The 21732-nt window shown below is 41.9% G+C and overlaps 2 protein-coding genes across 2 annotated transcripts; one reads left to right on the top strand and one right to left on the bottom strand.

Annotated features, from left to right (window-relative positions):
* Nucleotides 1-1207: 1207 nt before the first annotated feature.
* Nucleotides 1208-20597, bottom strand: BEND3 (BEN domain containing 3). Its single transcript, XM_032101388.1, has 4 exons — nt 20349-20597; nt 11574-11618; nt 10902-11122; nt 1208-6076 (listed from the first exon to the last, which is right to left on the bottom strand). The coding sequence occupies exons 2-4, from the start codon at nt 11605-11607 to the stop codon at nt 3803-3805; spliced, it is 2529 nt and encodes an 842-aa protein (XP_031957279.1). The 5' UTR covers nt 11608-11618; nt 20349-20597; the 3' UTR covers nt 1208-3802.
* LOC116441684 (collagen alpha-1(I) chain-like) lies at nt 19501-21530 on the top strand. Its single transcript, XM_032103875.1, has 2 exons — nt 19501-20009; nt 20081-21530. Exons 1-2 carry the CDS (start codon nt 19501-19503, stop codon nt 21528-21530), a joined length of 1959 nt encoding a protein of 652 aa, XP_031959766.1.
* Nucleotides 21531-21732: the final 202 nt, after the last annotated feature.

The following is a 21732-nucleotide window of genomic DNA, read 5'->3' on the forward strand; positions in this document are numbered from 1 at the left end:
GGAATGTTTCTGAGGAAAAATCTCTAACTCCATTGGTGCTGAGTTGCAGTAATAATGGAAAGAAATCAGAAAGTCAAACCAAGGCAGTAAAGAAATGTAGGCAATGACAGTGATGGAATTTCACTTTCACTCAGAAAAACCTGCCACACTTGTTCTTCCACAAATTTTAAGCACAATCAACTAAAATGTACTTTTAAAAGTAAGAACACTTGTCAATTTATGCCCTGTCCTCAAGGCAAGCTTAAGACATTGAATTTTCTAGCTGCTCCACATCCCTCTAATCAGCAAACAAAATCTAAATGAAAATAAATTATAAATAAAACCTTCACATTATTTTCTGGGCTTCTTGGGGGTGTAGAATTCATGTTAGTCCCTTCCAGCATGAAATTAGACCTGGTGTGCCTTTGTAGAGCATGAAGCACACAATTCTGTTTCTCACTGCTATAGCATAAACATCAAACAATAACTGAAAAGAGACAAACGACAGATTTTTTAAAATGTACCAAGAAATAAATTGTATGCATTTTGAAGATAATAAAAAAAGTTACAAACATTTCTTAGAACATGAAACACTGTTGGCTGTACTGCATCAGCACAACAAAGTGATTTCAAGCAAAGATTTTTCTCAGTTGCCAACACATTTGTTGTTGATTCTGTCACCTGAATATACTTAACGCAATAATCTGATGTGTACTTCACCTCCTTATTGAAATGTTGTTTTACATTTCTTACAGAGCTTTTGAGGAAATGTTTAAGTTGTAGAAGATGCCCAAGATGCAAAAATAAAGAATTATGATACATACTACACTGTTTCTTTTAGGAAGCTTAGAAATTGGCTACTCAATACTTACTGAAAGCTGATATGTTTAAACTGTTAAGAAGTAAAGACACTTGATACCCACCTTAAATGGGTACGTAGAAAGTAATGCTTATTCATAGGAAGTCAGTGTGCATGGCTACGTATGTGCCCCACAGTTCACTATCTGGCAACCCTACTATCACAGTTTCACTTTCAAAATTTTAAGTTTATTCTTTTAAACAGAAGCAGTCTGAAAGACAGAAAAATCTTTTTAACTGGATGCAGCAAATTCAGGTGTTTTCCTTTATGTATTTGTCCGACTAGCTAAGGTTATCTCAGATCTTAGTAACAGACTTTATAGGAAAAAAATCCTGCTTGTACCCAATCAATCACCAGACAACATTCCTCTTGTATGAAAATAATATACCTTTAATTTATTTACAAGACTGACCAACTGGATGAAGTGGCTGTACTTCAGATGCACTGCAAGAGCTTTTGTTAATGAACGATGCCACTATTTATATGTCTATATTTTCTTGGTATCAGTTATAAATCATACAATCAAATGAATCATGAAAGGGTTGTGAAGAGTGGGACAAAAGGAATGTACACAGCAGTAAGAAGAGAAAAAAGTCACAACAAAAATATTTTTATACCCACTTTCAAAAATTATCATTTTTATGGTCAGTTATCAAACTGGTTTTTTCACTCCTTTTAGATAATATGAATTGACTGATTTTTTGACTTAGTATCAACATCTACAGTAAAAGCCAGTATGTCTCAAACTTGCATGCTAGCTAGTAACATCTATCCCTTGTAAAAAAGTTTAATATATATTGAATTCTTCTGGGAGCTTTGACATCACTAACTGCTGAAATGTATGACATTAAGATAAGAAAATAAAATTGTATTTCTTACCTTTTGGCCAGCCATTTGCAACCACAAATTAAACAGCCGTTAGTATCTTCTGTTATTTTATATATCCCATAAAAGTGCATGTAAAAAAAATCTCACAGTTTCTAGGTAGCATACAATGACAAGAGAGTATTGGTTTCTGATACATTCAATTTGATAAATTTATGCACTAAAATGAACAGATGCAGACATTGTGGTATCAGTTCTTTATCTTTGGTAAAATGATTTCGATTTATTACAGCCGTATTTGCTCTGATATCCATTTTGAGTATGGTCTGCTATTACTTAAACCAACAGAAACATTTAAATGGATATAAACAGTATCAGTGTGTGATTTAGTACATTCATGACTTTCTTCATACATTCTTTGAGAATGTTTCTAGCACATGGGCAAAATGAGCAAATGCTACTATCTATGATTTACTCCCAGTTTAACACAATACTTTTACTAGTTCTTGCCATCAGGAAAAACCATTTTGTTTTCCTTTTTAAGGGATCAATAGGAGTCTAAGAACAATAAATTCTAAAAATCTGAAGTAAAAATATCAAGTATTTTGTACTTTCTTACAAATGCTAAAATAGAAAATTACACTGGAACTGACTTAAAATTTGCTATGACCCATCTAAGTAAACAACAGAAAAGGACCACAGAGAACATCAACACTTGCTCCAAGGTGTTCCAGTGATGCTCTGTAGGCAACCACTGTCTTTACTGTCTTAAGAATCCATGTTTGACTCTCTCTCACCATTTCTATCAGTATTAAAATTAAAAAAAAAAAAAAAGAAAGAGAAAACTAGTTTTAAAGCAGCACTCTCCAGTGACAATTCATACAGCAAATCCATATTGGGTTCTAGGTGGTCTTTGTTACACTTGAACATATTAATGATGCAAACTTGACCATACGAACCTAAGTTATACATACACAGTTATGTCTCCAAATAGCTACTAATTACACTAAAACAATTTGGCAAAGTGAGGGAGTTCAGTATCCCTACACCCAAAATATCCAGATGCTGCTGCATTCATGGAAAGAATGAGTTACATTACCACAGCTCATATGCTGTGGGACCCTGAAACACTGGATTTCATCCCAAAACCAATCTTTGCACATACTGTTTATATATGCAATTCAGTATCAACACTGGAAACCTTTGGAATCATGATTTTGATAGAAAGTAAGGTCTAAAATTTTTTTAAGTTCTTGTTTCAGGTCTTTTTGTTGCTGCTGTTGCTTTTGCTATTTTACAAACAGGGTGCCAAGCAGGTGATGGGAAGACATTCCATGGGTATGGGCTTGGGTCTGTTCTGCTGGCTCTACTCAAGACGAGCAATCCTCAGTCACTCCAGCAGTTACACTGGACAAAAAAATAACAGAACTCACAGGGGCACGATCAAGCTTGTGGTGTCAATACAAAAAAACCCATTCACATGGTGTCTATGCTCATGTCTCAATTCTTCAACAGTTAATTCTTGATTTTAGAAATAAAACCAACGTAACAGTCAAAAATGCAAACGACACCATTCTGACCCACTCTTTGACACAGTATTATTACTTTCAGTACCTCAAGATCATGAAGAACAAAACAAGTGTGAAGATGCAGTTACTGTAGAAGCAAAGTCTAATATTCCAATGATTTCCAATGAAAATGGCACTTTCAAATTTAAATTAAGCTTAGTCTACGCATTTCAAAATCTGAATGAATTAAAAATACTGTTTATAATGGTACAACGAAAAACTGCCCTTGAAGAGCACAACCATTAAAAAAAAAATTCTTTATTATTAGAAAGTGATAGAAAAGGAAGATGCAGAAATGGGGAGTGGGGTAATAGTTTCAATACATGTATTTGCACCAGCGAGTATCATGCTCTTAGCGAGTCATTGATAGCTGTCACTGATGGTCTCCACCCATGTACAAATGTAGTCAGCCACTTCCCACTGCTGCGGTGCCAACAGAAATGCAACACACACATTGAAACACAACAAATTTAGTGCCTGACTGTCCCAGGTGCTGAGAACCCTCAGCTCCCGACAGGCCCTTCTGTCTAAACCAAAGCATACTCTTGACAATAATTTAGTGGTCTAAGTCTTAGCAGTTTAAAGAGCCTGTCACTTTTTTTGCTTTCTTTGCTTTTTTTAGTATATCACACTTTTTTCTGTTAGGACGCCGGCATCTTTCATCGATGCTCGGTATACATTCATAATGCCACACTTCTTCCATTTTCTCCACAGGATAAACTGCCTCCACGTAATGACGGATCAATCTCAGTCTGATGGGATCAAGCTGTTTTTTATTACAAGCACCTGAATGGTTGTACTGCAGTCTCAGATTCTCCGGAGTAAAGAGTTCAGGAAAGAGTCTTACGAGGAGCCTGGCAGCAAAGTTGCCAACCGACAGGCTCTGCTGCACTATCTCTCTTATCTCCTTATCAGACAACAAATACAGAGAAGGCACAGGGAAGTCTGGATTAGGAACAACAAGTTCATCGAGTGGTATCTTGCAAAAATCCTTGCTACTTCTTTCCGGTGGCAGTGGAGGCCCTTCAAATTCTTCCCGAAATCTCTCAGGGTTTATTGCATAGGTGAGAAATTCCCTCCTGTCAGGCCCTGGCACGTGGATTTTCCGTTGCTGTTGGTACGAGCGCCTTTGCTCCGTGTCTCTTCGTCGACACCTCTCGTCAAGCTTCCCAACAAACTCCAATGTCCACACTCTGTCATTCTTTGCTCTGGGGTACAGTATCTGCACATAATGTCGAATTAGTTTAATTCTAGTGGGGTCGAGCTGTTTCTTGCCTAAAGATCCGCTACAGTTGTATTGCTTCCGTAAGTTTTCATGAGTAAATAGTTCAGGAAATAAGAGAACAAGCAATCGAGAGGCAAAGTTGCCTATGGAAAGACTGCTTTCATATATGCTTTTAATCTGTTCTTTGTTCAACAGGTAGTCCGGGACAGGGACATCAAAATCAGGAGGGGGAAAGTCAAGTTTGTCAAAATCTATGGGTACAAGCCAAATTTTTTTTGACCGTCTGCCAGGTTTTTCATACTCAAAACTGTCTTCCACTTTTATGATTGATACATCATCTGGTAAACTAGAAGAATCGTAACAGTCATCTCTCATCTGGTCACATTCACTCCCATCCATATACGTACTTTCAAGCTCATCATTTATTCGCTGAACACACTGCTGCAACCAGGCTTCTTCTTCTTGCACATCTGGGAAGTAAATTTCAGTGTACCTACGGATTATTTGAAGCCGATGAGGATCCAGCAGTTGTTTTCCAGAGTCTCCAAAGCAGCTGTACCTTTCAGCTAATTTTCTGTGGTCAAAGAGTTCTGGAAACAGTCTGTGTAACAAAAAAACAGAAAACTCCCCTGGTGAAGAAGCTTCATCTAAAAATTCATTGAGATCCTGAGCATCCAGCATGTAATCTGAGGCAATGACATTACTCCTGTCCAAAGACAAAGCTTCTTCCTGGTCTTTATCCTCCATAAAATGAGAGGATTCGACCTGCTCAGTCTCATAAAAACTGGATGATTGCACATTCTGCTGACTGTTTTCCATTTCCCTTTGAGCCCAAAATCTATTGAAAAAATCATTGACTTGAGGCAAACACTCCAACTGCCACACAGCTGTATTCTTCACTGAAGGATAACAAACTTCCACATAGTTACGAATAAGCTGCAGATGAAGAGATTCAAGTTTCCTTTTGTTGAGAAAGCCACAGGCACTGCAGCTCCTGCCGAACTCATCGTCACTGAAGAGCTCTGGGAAGAGCTGCACGAGCAACCGGCAAGCCAGGTCTCCACCTGACGTGCTTTGATCCATGATTTGTTTGAGTTCCGTGGAAGTCAGCTGGTACTCCGGGGGAGGCTTGAAGTCTGCAACAGACTCTGATGGACTGACTTGCTTCTTAATTCTGCTAACCTCCAGAGACAACAGGTCAACTTTACTGTGAAGCTGAGTCATATTGGTATTGAGGGTGTTCAGCGTGTAAAACATTTTCTGTATCAAAGAATATATATTTGATTCTGAATCTGCTGTGGCTGCTGCTACTGCAATGGCTGTGGTCGAGTCTCTTTTGCGTTGGTCGTTCAAAGTCCGAATTTGCGAGGGACTGCTGGGGTTGATTTTTTCAAACAACTCATAAGAAGCAAACTGCTCTGCTCCTGGTGGGTTCTTCTTCTCTGTGATTTTGTGTGAGATGCCATAGAGAGGTTTTTTATAAGATGGAGTGATTATGTCACTGAAGGATTCTTCTTCACAGAGCCATGTTACATTAGAATTCTTGTTCTTGTTTGGCTGCTCTGCATTTACCTGAGTGGGTGAGCCAGCATCTCTGTTCCTCATGTTTGAAAGGGAGCCCTTCAAATGAATAAACACTGTATTAGTAAGACTGCCTTAAAGATACTAGCTATAAATATGTGCCCTTTAAGCAGGCATTGTTACATAAATATGCAAAGTCAAATTTTCTCCAGGGAACTTGTTGTGTTAAATAATAAAAATTAATAAATTCACTAGGAAAAATAAAAATACAGTAAAGGATTATTTAGGTTTCCTTTTTATTTTGGCTCATGGCTTTCTCCATGGAATAGAAACGCAGTAATAGTTCTTAGTACTCTCTACCCACAGAGCTCTAATTACTCCCCCAAATTAAGTATCATTAGGCTTCACCTTGCATATGAGGATCTTGGGCTGTAGAGAATTTGGGTGGCGACAAGTCAGCAACAGAGCCAAGAATAGCATCTAGATTTTCTGACTCCTAGTCCTGTGACCTTGCCATTGCCTCCAACAACTGCATTTAACATTCCAGTACTCTCTTTAGGTTAGTTTTTGAAAATGTCACAAAGGCTATAAAACACAAAAATTATGCTTATTCTCTTTTTTTCTGATGTGAAAGGTTTATACACAGGGTTTTAAAAAATCTTTATAATGGTGCAAAACTACTACACAAATCTTAGAAATTACTTATTTTTTAAAAGGCATTGTATTTAAATAATAAAAATTTAAAGTGAAATGCACCTTGGTATTATCTTTTTAAAAAGGATGACTAAGGGAAGATTTATTTCTGAAAGGCAAGGAAGTTTGGATTCATGGATTTCTAATTTTCTAAATTATTTATGTAAAACCAGCAATGAATTCTTAAGGACTTCATGTTCTCAATTATTTGTAATTATTTCTCATTGCTTGAAACTGGAACCAAGCATTTTCATCATCTCACAGCAGATATGTAAGGCTTGGGTGATTGGGGTTTTTTTTGCAAACACATGGATATTGCAAATAATTCTTAGAAGTTAAGCAGATACAACAGAATCAAAACCCAACATACAGAATTCAAACATGAGAAAACACTCCCAGATTTGTGAATGTTTCTATACTGAAACAATTTTCTTGGCTTGTTCTATAGAACATTAATTAGATAAAAAACTACAGAATTTGCATTCAAGTATTAAAACAAATGAAACACAGACTTCAGGTGTGAGCTGAGAGCCATAAGAAATTTGAAATTCTAGTGAAGACCCCATTATGTCCTACAGTGAGGAACTTGAATTAAGATTTCTTTCTTATGAAACAGAACTGTAACTCCTGAAACCAGTGTGGTCCCTATGTGTACTCACACTTGGCATCTGCTTACTGCAGCGACAAATTGAATCTAATTATTTTTTAATTTCTAATGCAATGTATACTCAAAAGAGACTCAGAAAGAACAAGCTGGTTTCCACTCCAAGTTTAGAAACCAGCATTCAATTAAACTGAAGCTGTTTCCAAGTTCTGCTCTCACTCACATCATATTACCCTCCATATGGAACCTCGTGTTTGCACATCCAAAGCTGTGTGGAGAGATGATCAAAAGAAAACATAACGCAAAGGCGATGTATTTCAGCGTGCAGAATCCCTGGCTGTGGTGGTGCCTAGGACACCTGACTTCCAGCTCCCATTTAGAAGACTGTCCCACTCCAGTCTCACTCATAGAACAGTCCCACACACAGAACAGCGACCGGACTGCGAGCAGACTGAAATCCACATTGCCCCCACCTAACTGCAGGCTCCTACGCTGGGACTGAAGTTGTCATACACCACCTGTACTTGTCAGTGAAGAAACAGAGGTAGTTCCAAGTGGTAACAAGCTCTGCCACATCACCTGAAAGCAGGCCATGGAAATCTCCACTGACAGTAAGCACAGTACTGCTCCCCAGTCAGGCACCCAAAGTGAACTACAAAGCTTTTTTCTACTTTAGATCAAAAGAACAAAACAAAACATTTCTTATACAAACAGTGAGATCTACCACCTAAGTGGCTCTTTCATTAACACTCCTGCTAACCAAGAATATACCAAATATTACTTCAGAAACAGCATATGACTCTTTCAATTCCTTTTCTACTACTAAAATACCTTGCTACTAAATAGCTTGCCACAGGCCACCAGAGATCTGTCAGTTCTCATATGACCCCGTGCTGTTTATTTTCCCTAATTAATTATATAATAAAACTTGGCAATATGAGGGTAACTCCTATTAATGAGCACCTCACGCACAAAGTCAGGCCAAATCAGAATGTGTATTAAAGAACATGAATTCATTATTTTGACAGTAAGATCATCAACGTTTGCAGTCTCAGTTTTGGACACGGTGCTCTGGAGCTCATGCTAAGAACTACAGCAGATCTTTGCTACGATGGCAGCTGAACTTCTGCCTTCACTAATGCAGCTCCCAGTGGTCGGATCTGGCTGCGCGATGGATTTGCATTTCAGAATATTTGCATTTCAGAAACACATAGCCAGCATTCTACTAGCAGATGACAAAACATTTGGGCCTCAAAAATATTTAAGGGTATCTTAGTTCAGACACATTCTCATTTTCTTTTCCTTTGCTTTTAATTATCTTGTCTATAGTTTCCATCTGGGAACAGCACTATCCACACCATAAATACATGGCTTTTGTAAATTCTCCAATTTAACTAATTAGTTTTCTGTAACACTGATTTTTAAACATCCATGAATTTCAGATAATACTGCACCCATTTAAGATGATCAGTTCTAATGTACAATCAAAAAAGAAGCAAAGGTATGAGACTATGAGACTCAGTGTACATAAGATAGTGCTGCTTTTTATACTACAATTGCACAGCAAGTTTTTATGTTCTAAACATTTTATGAACATTTGCAAAATGCAGTATTTTGGAAAACATCAACCAATACCAGAAATTGTGAAATAGTCTCTCACATTCTCTCTTAGAATCCTAAGCCAAGTTTTAAAAGTTGCTTAGTTATTGTTCTGTTTGGTGCTCAAGTCCAGCATTTATGACCTTTGTTATGCTTAATAAACAAAGTCTAAATCTGTAAGAATACAGTGCATAACATTCAAGCATAGGAGTAAAGAATAAAAAATACATGAGCAAGAAACATAGATTCTTTCAGACACATGAAAAAAGCGTTGCACATGAATTTTTCAAACTTACAATCTTCTACACTTTGTGTTTTTAAAGAAAATCAGGGAAAACTAATTTCTGATTATGAAGTGGCATTCAGAATTAAAAAAAAAAAAGTGAAGTTTTCAGATAAAAAGTAATTAATATAATTACCAGCCCAAAAGAAATACAGTTCTGTTTATATCATAGATAGATGCCTATGTGACGTGCAGTAAAAATATACTACAAGCACAACATTCTTGAAAATAATTAAGATTTTTCCACTTTTTAAATAGAAATAGTTAATAAAGTCATCAATTAAAACAAAATACTGGTACTAGAAAAGTAATTAACTTTAAAAAATGCTGTTAAGATTGAGGACTATTTCTGGTTGGTTATTTAACTAAACATGCTGATTCACTGGGGTCAGCCAAGAATGAATTTTCATCGTTATTACTGGGTCAATTTCTGATATTATAAATCCAAAGTTATAATTAATTACAAATTAAATTTTAAAATTTATTAATGGCAAACGGGAAAATGCAAAGCAAGCACAGTTCAGAGACCATTATAAAGCTCTTTTAAGAATCTGAATGCAAGGAAAACAATTGTAAAAGAAAAAGAGAAAGGAAAAGAAAGAAACCGTGTAATAAGATTAAAACCTACCTACCACAGGCATTCAGGGGAAAAAACAGCCCTAAGAAGTCAGAGAGATGATAGTCAAGAAAAAGAAACACGGAGACATGGCTATAAAGGAGACATGAAATGTGCAAATACAGCATGGACTAACTGGCTAGGTAGCAGAACAGCAGAAAAGGATACGTGCATTAGAATAGGTCACAAACTAAATATAACCCAGGGCCTGAAGTTATTCAAAAGAGGATGAATTTGAATCTAGGTTATTTTAATAAAGTGCTGAGTGTGAAAAACAGGAGGTCATTTTACTGCTCTAGAGAGTGGCAGGAGAGATGCGACTATCCAATGCCCAACACTAGTCTTTCTGGACTCTCAAAGGGAACAACAAAAATATAAGATGACCTCTGAAGAAGAGATGGAAAAAAGAGAATTTTAATCTCAGAAAGGAAGGACTGAGGGTGGACAACATCACATGAATTTTCCCACATGCAGATGATTTTTCTAGGAATGGATGATCACTGCTCTCCCTACTGAAAAGAACAAGGACAAAAAGAAATTTGCTGAGTTTCAGCAGAGATTAAAATCCACCATGCCTAGAAACACTAGATCAGGATCATGGAAGAGACTGGGCATCTCCATCACTGGCTAGAGAAACATCTGGATTGTCCCAAGTGGGATGCCACACCAGTTGTTGTAATACATTCTGCTCCTGATATGGCTCACATCTTGTGCATCCCTGCATTTTTATCTTTCAAGTAATACACTAATTTATACTGGTGTCATTGACATTAAATCTTTGTGACAGAAGAATGAATTACAGCCACTGAGGATCTAGGTGAAGGACTGTGTGACGTGAGAGGGACTGTAATCAGAGACATGCCAAGTTACTCCAAATCACTGCCCCTTCCTGTTACCTGATGAACAACAAAAACATAATTCACATAAATGAATTAACCTATAACTGTATTTCATAAATATGATCACTCCCATGTTATTTAGAGAATACCCAGACGTGTGCAAACTGGCTTAAGATTAGCCACATTTGCAACAAACTCATTACCAATGTAAACTTAGTTACAAGACTTGAATTCTACTTATAGCAGCAGTGAATTTAGCCTAGGAAATCAGTCATGTATAGAGAAGTCACCTCTTGTGTAAAGCGTCTCTTCTTCACGCTGGGTAAGGCATCCTGCTGGCCTCCTGACCCATCACAGCCAAGGGAGGTCTGTTTCCGTTTGTTGGAATCCTGTAGGCAAGTCACTGCGCCATCCAGTGAGTGTTTCTCAGCAGATCTGGAAGTTACTGAGCAGTCTAGAGCTTCATCTTCATTTTCTGTTTCTACTTTCACATTTTTTTTAGGAATTTTTACTGAAAAAAGAGAAGGTTTAGAAAGATAAAGCACCCTCTCCAGAAAACCATGACATCCTTACTACAACGTTCTGTGGTTTGTTTCTTTTTATGGAAACGTGTTTTGAAGAACTTCATTATTTTTATGACTTCTATGGTAAGTGTACGTTGAGGCCACCTCAAAGTCAAATCATACAGTTTTCCAGTAAATGACAGTTTCTTCTCCAAAGAAGAATCTAAAGTATAAACAAATAATGTTACATACAGGAGGAAGATTTTTTTTTGAGGGGAGAAAGAATGTAGAGCAGAAATAATAATGACTAACAAAGATAATGCCCTATTTTAGATAACTTTTTAGAAAACATTAATGTAATTTGTCTTGATCTAACTACATTCTTTATTAGGGGACGAAGGCCTTAAATCAACAAGTGTTTTTGCCTGATCAAAAGTTGTATGAAGTATAATAGTTTACCTTCATCATCATCAGTGATTTCAGCTGAATTCATCTTCTATCTCACTAAAGAACAAAACAAAAATACAAAAATAAATATCAGCATCGTCTGGAATAAGGAAATATCTACATCTCCTCTTGTAATTACTTTTCATCTAGAGAAAGTGTGAGTTAACAGCCCACAGAAAACTTCCAGTCTTTCCAGTCTGTATATTTGTAACAACTAGTTATTTTCAATAACCTTCATGGCCATCTACAGACCTGTCAACATGCAAACTATACTGTCGATAACATACAGCAGGTAGGAAAGTATTTAAAACCATACGTCTTTTTCTGGTATGGAGAAAAGTAAAAGTCATTCTAGCCTTCTCTGTAAAGTGTCTTGGCAGTATATAAATGGATGTCAACTGTATTAAACTCTTTGCCCTGTACAAAATCACTACTATTACAGTCAAACATTCATATTGTCCTTGTGGGTGACACAAAATCATCATAGAAAGAAAACATCATAGATAGTAACATACATGCTGGAGCAAATTTTTATTTTAAAATCTTTGATATTTTGATATGGATTGCATCAATTCAAGCAGAATAATGCACACAGATCTACAGTAAGTCCTTTTCCTCTGTCAGCCTCAAAATAATGTGATTTTTGTAGGCAAAACCAAATATATGTATTATGCTAGCATGATTTTAGTGTTACTTCTCATGTGAAAAACTCAGCTGTATTTCTGTGTACTTGAAAACTAATTTTGCAAGTTACTTGGGGGCAATCATCAATCTCTGGACATGTTCCTAAAGATATTCTAAATCTTTGGAGATCTACAAAGCAAACAACTTAATCAGATACCACTGACCCTTACAGGGCATGCAGCTGCAAACTGACACTCTTGACTGGTAAGCGGGTGACTGGCAAACTGTCACGCTGCGCTCATGCTCCTCTACACACAGCATTGTGTTTACCTGGCCCCAGAATATTATTGCTTTACAAGTGCAAGTCAATAAACCCAGTCAATCAAAAGTGTACATGCAGCCCAGGAGTGGGAATTATAATGAAATTAAAAAGAGAGATCGGGAGAGAAAGACAGAGAATCTGTTGTGAAGGGGGAAACAGTCTGTACCTCTCTCCTGAATAAGGTTGAATAGATTTTTTTTTAATCTCAAAATACTGTTAAAAAATTCTGTAAACACTCGAATCCTGTGTAGATATGAGTTTCAACTTCTAGGCAATTTGATGGCTGTAATGGCAACTATGAGGTTCCATTCTGGATTAGATTTTGTATGATTTACAATGGGTGACACCCAAACAAAAGGTGCACAGATTTATAAAATCAGCTTATACTGGGCCACCCTTGAAGCCAAAATACTCTTTGATGTGCTGATCCTCCACATGGCCCCTATATAGAGCCTTATAAAGGGCATCCTCAAGGGGATAACATGAGATTGTCTTCATCATCACATATAAAAATAAGTCTCTCTCAGTTGAACATAGAGCTACTACAGACCCCTCAGATACTGACTCCCTTTACCCACCATAATTCCCTATTTCAGGACTTGCATTTATTAATTGATCCATATATAAATTATGCCAGCTTAACAGTACTGTAATCATGTCACTTAAACTTTTGCAAACTCTCTAGAGACACAACAGCGTGAAACTAAGTAGCCCACACCAATTTCTAAACCACCTGATAAGCACTGGTATGGGTTAATTCCATGTCTTACTAACTCAACAGTATTTATAAATTTAGACAAAGCCACTACAGCTCTTCATGAAAAATCCTACAGCAGTGTACTTCTTACAGCACCATCAAAAAGCTCTGCTGGACCTTAAGAAAATCCCACAGTACCAACTGTTCATATTTTACCCTGATATCCCACATACTTTGATAGTCACTGTCTGGATCTCCCTTGCACTTTTCCATGCTGTACTAGGCTTGGCTCTGAGGGCTGTGGTACAAGACCAACATGTGCCAGTACTCAAAGGAGTGTGACACATTGTCATTTTGTGAGGGTCTGAGGTGACAGTAAGCAAATCTACCAATACAGGTATAGAATATCTAAAATGGAAATCAGAATGATTTTTCAGGTAATCCTAGACTGCTGTATCAGAGCAAAACAGTAAAACATGTTAAACACAAAGCCGGAAGAGAAGACTAAAAGGTGGCAGTAGATAGAACAACATAAAATATTTAGGAAGGGATACATGGAATTATCTTTTCTTTCTAATTCCTGCTATTACTACTATTGAAATAGGAAGGATGCTTTAGAAGAATTCCTATCAGAGAATAAAATCAAACTGAAAGGAGACGATAAATGAGGATCTGAAGAGCCACTATTTAACACTGGAAAAAAGTGAAAATTAAAGCAAAGCAACAGTTAACTTCCTGAAGGAAACAACATCAGGAAGACAAAAGCTACCCTGAATTCAGGTCAAATAATATTGAGTCAAAACATTGGTTCACAAATTTGAAATACAGTGTTATTAGTTTTTTTTTTTTTTAATTTGAAAACTGCCAGAATACAACTAAAAGTGAATAGTCAAAACAAGTGTCAGAACCAATGAGGCCTACAAAGACTCTGTTCCATACCTGAGCTCTCTGGTGCCAAAAAAAGCACAAGCTCCAACTTCTTTCATTTTTGGGAGCCCTAGTAATAATCTCTTTCCTTATCTAGCTTCCTGTCTTCTTTGTGAGATTTTTAAGAACTCTGGTATTATGAGAAAATGAAGGACACCTAACATATAATGGCTTCTGTTAAGAGACAGGATTCAATTGTCCCTTTGATTTCCTGCCTCACAGCCCCACCTGCTCCCTCGGTCAAGCATGGGTGCCCACCTTAACCTTCCATCTTGATAAACTGCCAGAAAACAACTCACTTCTCTTTTTTCCAGGTTACTTTCCTTGTAATTCATAGAGGTAAAGGGCCCGGCTCAGGAGTATACACAAGGTTTGTGATGGAAAGGAAGAATTAAAATCTCTCCCCATACCAGCGAGCCACTGGCTCCGTTCAACCATCTCACTTATTTCACCATCTCGCTTCAAATTTGAGTGACTAGCAAGCAAACAGAGAGGCACCAACAGAGCAATTGTGTCATTGCTTCCATAGGAAATTAGGATTTATGGAAAGGGGGAAAGTCTGTATCTGATCCTGAGCATGTCCATGCATGCATCCCCATATATATAAGGTTAACAGTAATTTTGTTGCTTGTTTCAAGTCCACTAAAGATAAAACATTTCATTCTCTTTAAAATACTGTTTGCTGTGCATCAGTACTTACGAATAATAATTATTTCCTCTTTAAAAGAGGTAGCAGTGTCAAAGTCTGTTTTGAGGTAGCATTCTGGCCCAGATTGTGAGAATAAGCAAAGCTGAAGTAAAAAAAAATCTTAAAGATCTTGGGGCAAAATACTGCAAAAAGCAATTGAGTAAGAAATCCATACAAAGCAAATGCCCAGCAGCTGTTCCTTACCATGTTGAGTATGCAAAACATATTTCAATCTTGTATGCATTTCTTTCAAAACCTAATATAAATATACTTATCATCCTCAGCCTAATAATTAGTCAATGCTATCCACAGGACACCTGTCAGCAAGTTCTAGGAAAGAGTGAACACTCTGTGCTGAAGTTGGGAGCCCACGCCTGCAACTGTGACTGGCAGAGCAAGCAGCCTTGGCAGCTCTATCTTGCTGGGATACAGACAGATGCTGCAGTACATCCTGTTTTCTGGTGAATCCTCCGGAAGAAGGATTCCAAAACACACCAAACACCTACAACATCAGCTACATCAACAGCCAGATCCAAGGGAGTAGGGAAAAAAGGGGGTTCCCGGCACACCTTGGCTGTCACTATTGGCCAAATTCCCTTCCCACAGATCCTGCTCTCCCTTCTCATCAGACTAGGCAATGAACAAGGTAGTTCAATGAAGGGACTTAACACTCCCCACTTCCATTACTCTCGCTTAGACATCTGCCTCTATTCCAAAACTGTACCAGGTCTTCTCACTTAACTGCATTGTTGTATCACTTTGGTAATGACATTCCACACTCAAATGGCATTACCCGTGGTTAACAGAGAAGCTCAATACACAGTGCAGTGCTGGGAGTTCCAAAGTATGGAAGAACACCTTAAAAACAAGGTTTTTGAATGTTTCTCTGTGCATTTAGTGTTAACTACCACCCTGATGCTGCTTTTGCATGTAGAACAAAACATGTAATCCATTTATTAAAAATGCACCTACCCAAAAAATGCACTGAAGCCTTAAGGATTTAAAGCACTGGGGTACAACAGATTTTATGAGTAAGGGAGCAAATTGCTCATACTCAGAATGTATTTCAGTCTCATATCATTGAGTATAATGCACACTGCTACTTAAAAGTAGCATGAAACTGTACCTAGTTATTGATACACAAAACGAAACTGAATCCTAACTGATTCGTAAGTTACATCTTCCCATAACGTGCATTCTCCTCCTCCTATTTACCACCTAACAATTACTCATGCGTTTGTCTCGGAGGATGCTTTCCTGACCTCTCTTATGATTTTGACCATTGTAAAAGCACAACACATGGAGAAAAGATCCTGCTCATAATGTTAAGATGAAGGCAGTTTTCTGCCCTTGCAATCATTCTTAAAGAAAGCCTGACTGATCACTTTAATATCCTAACTTAAAAAACAAATGAAAAAATTCCACCAGAAAAAAATGCTGCTGTTCTGCTGTTTGTAACTAAAGAATTAAGTCTTTACTCTTTGAACTCCCATATCTAACATACTAAGTTCTAACAAATGAAGAAACATAGTGTGAAAACCACATAGGAAAGTATAAAACTGTACACATGCTGCAGGTAGAAAGCAATTCTGATTTCATCACACTTGTTAATTGTTATCATAAACAAAAATTAATCATTATCTTAAATAAGACACTAAATAGTAATAACAACAACAATAACGATGGTTATCAGTTTTATAGAAGCTTGCTGTTTAGAATGTAAATGGTTGCATAACATTGTACTGTTCAGTTCACTAACGTATGGTAAATGTGTAGAAGTTCCTTCTTGTTTGCACATCATCCCACTAAGTATTTTAGCTTCTTCATGTAGGTTGGAAGGAATGTCCCCAATTCTTCATTATCGAGCCTAAGAATGTTATTAAAAGCACAGGGGTTGAGACATTGTGTTTTACGTTTATTCCCTTTAAAGCCTCACGGTGGTACATTGCTTCATATATAACTCAGGTCATAATGAAAAGTCTTCTACTCGAGTGTTGCTTCTGAGGAGGTCAACTGTTCTTTATATTTTGGTCATATGTTAAGACATACCTGTTTGCTAGTAACATTAAATATGTGTTTGATAACATGTGTGGTATAAGCTGCTCAGTTTCCTTTGCTTTCAGCATGTGGTGAAAGATACAACACCCCTCTTACAGCACAGATATCCTAGTAAAATTAAATAAATGACAGGAACACCAAAAAAAAAAAGCTGATCTTTTAAGGAGATTACACTGGCTAAATTTAACAAGATGTGTACATTGAACTGCTGTTTAACAGCCAAAATTAGCAACTCCTCTTATACATACCATCCTGTAACAGGACTTCACAAAATTGCAATGGTATTACACTACGTAATTAGAGTGTGATTTATCTAGAGCCAATCAAAACCACTGTACATATATTCATTCTCAGCAAGTGACAATGATTGATCAATAAATCTCAGTGAACACTCAGGTGTCTGGTCCGGCTCCCTGTCTCTGGGTCTCTGCCTGTACTTCATACGAAACACGCCCTGGGTGAACCACAGAAAGCAACCAATGCTTCCCATGGGAAGCCCAGAGCCTTGAAAGCTGGTGTGGGTAGGTGGAAGCAGCCCCGTTCCATGCAGCAGGTGAGCAGAGGGCTGCTCCAAGTGCCTGGTGACAGTGTGAAATTCTGTCCCTCGTGATGTTTTAGAAGACTGATTCCTACAGAACAGTTGGAAATAATGAGAGGAAACAACGATTCCCAACAGCCAGCTCTGCAGTCTCGGAGTCAAAAAGCACTGGAGGCGTGTGCCCTCTGCTCAGGCTGCCCAGGAGCTGCCTCCTGTTCAGGGTGCATGCTGCTTTCCAGGCTGTCTCTTGGAAAGCTCTCCTGCTGGGCTGAGAAGCAAACCTAGAGAACTGCGAGTTCTGCATTCTGCTTTGGGAGCCAAGTAATCTGCATCTTTTATTTCCTAGCTGTAGTACTGGGTTCAATAATTTCAATATTGCAATTATCCTCGGGGTACACTTGATTCCTCCAATTTTTTTGTAAAAAACAATGCAACTCAAATTCAATTCAACTGAATTAGACATAAATACCACTTCAAAACTGAGCTGGAAAATGTATTTCTTAGAGGCAATGTTTGCCTTTTTTTCACATCTATGAGCCAGTGATTTGACTTCAAATTTTACGTAATTTTGTCAAGGCCTTATAAATTTTGAAGAAGCAGAGGGTTGAAGAAGCCCAATACCTGAAACCACCTTAATAAAAAACCCCTACCAAACAAACAACAGGTAACTTATTTGAAACTGATGACCCGTCTTAAAGAAACTGAGATATGGATGTTGCCTCATTTAACTGAGCAAAGAGCAAAATGCAAGTAGACAATGTAACAAATACTAAAAGCAAATGCTTTCTATTCTATCCATTTTGAGGTAGTGGGGTGCTGCAGTGTTGTTTCTCAATAAAGTTTGTTCTTGATATCCAGTACTGACACTTGTAATATTAAAAACCATAGGAAACAATATTCCAACATTACAAACGTTCTGACTGCAAATACATGAATAATAAGTTCTAAAACTACAAAGAAGAAAATTTTAAAGAACCAGCAGATGTTCCTGGAAGCATTACTCTTATGGACAATAAAAATCTCTATACTTAACATAGTTTGAAAACCTCTTGCTACCCTGTGGAGAAGGACATGAAGCCTCAAGTCTCCACTGAAACCAGCCTGCAACAAGGGCATTTTTCCACTAGGATTTATAGGACATGTTCTTAATTTGGGTCTTTCATATTTTTAGTTAAGTTGAATATGCAGTTTAAGCAAATTTTTGAAAAAATAAAATCCCTCTCCTCAGTTTTCTCACAATTTGCCTAAAACTGAAGTTTTCTCAATCTGTCCTCTGTACTTTTACCAAACAGCAGTTTAATCTTGCAGGGATCAGCAAAACACTAACCTGGTTTATTTCCAGCATTAATGTATGAATTTGTCTTTTCTTCAATCATGGGTTTTCCACTGGTCTATTAAAAGCATTTTGCTTTCCTCTCTCCCCTCTCACTCTACTTTTATTTTAAAATACTGTTTCATCTGAACTTTGTGCAGACAGTTTAAATTCTCCTCCAAACTACATTCAACTTTCGTTTATTTTTATCCACGGAACTCACCTAAACTATGAAAATACTTAGCAAAGATAAAAATTCAGTTGGTCCAATGTTGAGTTTGATTTAGCAGCAGAAGAAAACGCATCAGCATATATTGGTAATTATTTGTTTCCTGAGATGTACATCATTCAAGTTGGAAGCAGAGAAAAGGCTTTTCTTTCCCTGCTTAGATGTCTCTGCCCCAAGGGTCAAGGCATACACTGTGTTTATAGGTGGCAGCGACAAACCCTACTCACACTTCAATCCAAAAAAACTCTGGGACTGCGTCAACGCTATGTGGAAGCCGTCACATGGCTGTTGGCCTGCCGCCGGCTCGCATTCTGCTGGTTCAGAGTTTGTTCCCTTCTATTTACAAAGGGCTGTGTGGACACACCGCAGGGAAAAGTAGGGTAGAGGCAGCGTGCGACCAGGGCAGGGGAAGCGGGCGGTGATCGGGGCAGGGGCAGGGGCAGTGAGCGGCGACCTGGGCGGAGGCAGCGGCTGATCAGGGCACGGGAAGCCGCGGGTGACCTGGGGGGAGATGATCGGGCCAAGGGCGGCCCGTTCCCCCGCAATGCCCTTCACCGGGCCCCTCAGAGCGCGACCCAGCAAGGACCGACACGAATTCCAGCGGAACCACCCGCCCGCCGCTCCTCCCACCGCCTACGATAGGACAGGCGGGACCCTGACCCCGGCCCCGGCTCCCGGGAGCGCGTGGCCCCGCGCCGTCCCCGGGGGCCCGCGAAGCCCTGGGGCGGTGCCGGGGCGGGCCCGTGCCGGGGGCGGCCGGTGCCCGGCAGCGCGCGCGCGGCCGAGGTTCCCCCCGTGCCCACCGAGGGGCGGCGGAGCGGCCGCCACGTGGGAGCGGCGCGCGCGGCGGCGGCGGCGCGAGGCCCCGCCCGGGGGCGGGCACTGCGGCGGGGGACGCCCCCGCGCGCCCCGCACGCGGCGCGGCCGCGGCCGCTTCCGCGGTCAGACCCACGAGCCCGAGGCGGCGGCGGCGGTTGGTGCTTCCGGTCCGAACCCTGCCCGGGCGGATCTATGTGGCCGGCGCGCGGGGGGAGGGGGGGGGAAGGGGTTAAGGTGAGGCTGGAGGTGACGGCGGCGTGACCGTTCCACTCTCCCTCCCGCTCCCCGTCGTCCCCCTCCCCCAGCCCCGCGGATGGAGGCACCCGGGCCGGGAGCGCGCGACCCGCGCCGCCGCAGCGCCGCCGGGAGCAGCGAACAAAGAGTCCTCCGCCCGCGCGGCCCCGGGCCGCGGGCAGCCAGGGGAGGGGCCGGCCCCGCGCCTCCCGCGCCCCCCCCCCCCCGCTCGGTCTCCCCCTCCCCGTTCCTCCCCCACCCGCCGGGGCGGCGCTCCCCGCTCGCCGTGGGGTGCGTGGAGCGGCGTCCGTCCCCGCCAGCGGCGGCAGCGGGACTTACCTCTGCTCCGCGCGGGGCCACGGGAGCCCCGGGGCGGCGGGGGCGGCTGGAGCGGCCGCCGCTGGTGCCCGCGCTTCCCCCCCGCTCTTTGTGTGCGAGGGTCCGCGCGCTGCGCTCTCGCGTGACGTGACGGGACCGTGTGTCATTTCCGCACAAGGACACCGAGCCCCGACCCGCCGCGGCCAGCGCCACCCGCCGCCCCGGGGCAGGGGCAGGGGAGGGAGGGAGCGGGGGTGGGGGGGAGAGAGGCCCGCTCCTCCCCCCTCCCTTTGCTCCCCACCCCCCGCCCTCCCCGGCGCTGCCACTGGGAACGCGCGCGGTTCCCACTGGAGACCCCGCGCGCCCCCGCCCCCGCGCCGCGCGCGCCCCGCCGCCCACTCGGTGCCGCGCGGGCAGAGGCCCCGCCGCTGGGGGGGCCGCGCGCCCGCCCCGCGACACGCCCTCCCCGGGACCCCGCGCCCGCGCGTGGGGCCGCCACCGCTGAGGGACACGGCCCCGCGTGACGGGACCGGGGACGGGGACCGGCGGGGACGGGGCGCGCTCGCTGCCGGCGGCCGCCGCCGCATGGAAAACGCGGTCCCCCCCGCCGCCCTCCCCGGCCCGGCCGCTCCGCGCCGTCTCGCGTGGACGCGGCGCCCGCGCGCCCCGCAGAGTCAGGTGGCGGGCCGTGCACGTGCGCGCGCGGGGGAGGCGGCGGGGGGGCGCGTGCCCACGGCAGGTGGCGGCGAGCACGTGGCCGCGCGCGGGCACACGGTCCCGCATCTCCCCCGCGCGCCTTCCCTACACCCACCCGCCCACTCGCGCCCCGCCGCCGCCAGGCTGCGACAGAACCGGGGGGATCCGGGCCATCCCCGGCAGGGATGTCGGGCTCCGGCAGGGCCGGCGGAGGGACCGACCGGTAGTTCCCAAGACCCCGGCCGCGGGCGCACCGGTTGTGGATCCCGTAAATCCGTCCCCGAGCCGGCGTGCCCGTGGGTCACCCCGGGGCAGCCCTGCGGGCGGAGCTGGGGGACGCACCGAGAGCTCCTCGCACACGCGGGCTATGACACCCGCACGCAGCCCCGGCCCGGCCCGGGAGGCTCCGGCCCCCGGCGCTGCCCGGAGCTGGCGGCACCCGTGGGAGCGCTGCCCGCCCGCCTTTATGTGACCTTAACGCGGGTTTCTGTGCTCAGCGCCGAGTAGCAAACGCCGATGTTTGGTGCCGCGTTAGCCTGTACTTAAAAAAAAAAGTTATTTCAGTAGGTTGGTTTAATTCAGATCCAGTCTTTTTCCCACGCTGGTTAAACACGAGACCGCTTCCATGCTCTGCGTTTGGGGGGCAGATGGCAGCAGTGATTTATAAAACAGACATTGCATTCTTTTTTAATTAAGTATCCTTGTAGAT

The sequence above is a fragment of the Corvus moneduloides genome, chromosome 3 (assembly GCF_009650955.1).
Source record: "Corvus moneduloides isolate bCorMon1 chromosome 3, bCorMon1.pri, whole genome shotgun sequence".
Classification (NCBI taxonomy): Eukaryota; Metazoa; Chordata; class Aves; order Passeriformes; family Corvidae; genus Corvus; species Corvus moneduloides.

Bases quoted from the DNA above. Each gene is read 5' to 3' on its own strand.
- LOC116441684 (XM_032103875.1), top strand. From the start codon at position 19,501: ATGCCCTTCACCGGGCCCCTCAGAGCGCGACCCAGCAAGGACCGACAC. The intron at 20,010-20,080 runs GTGAGGCTGGAG...CCCCTCCCCCAG, and splicing joins GGGGGGGGGAAGGGGTTAAG to CCCCGCGGATGGAGGCACCC.
- BEND3 (XM_032101388.1), bottom strand. From the start codon at position 11,607: ATGAATTCAGCTGAAATCACTGATGATGATGAAG. The intron at 11,123-11,573 runs GTAAACTATTAT...CTCTTTTTTCAG, and splicing joins AATCACTGATGATGATGAAG to TAAAAATTCCTAAAAAAAAT. The intron at 6,077-10,901 runs GTGACTTCTCTA...ATTCATTTGAAG, and splicing joins AGAGACGCTTTACACAAGAG to GGCTCCCTTTCAAACATGAG.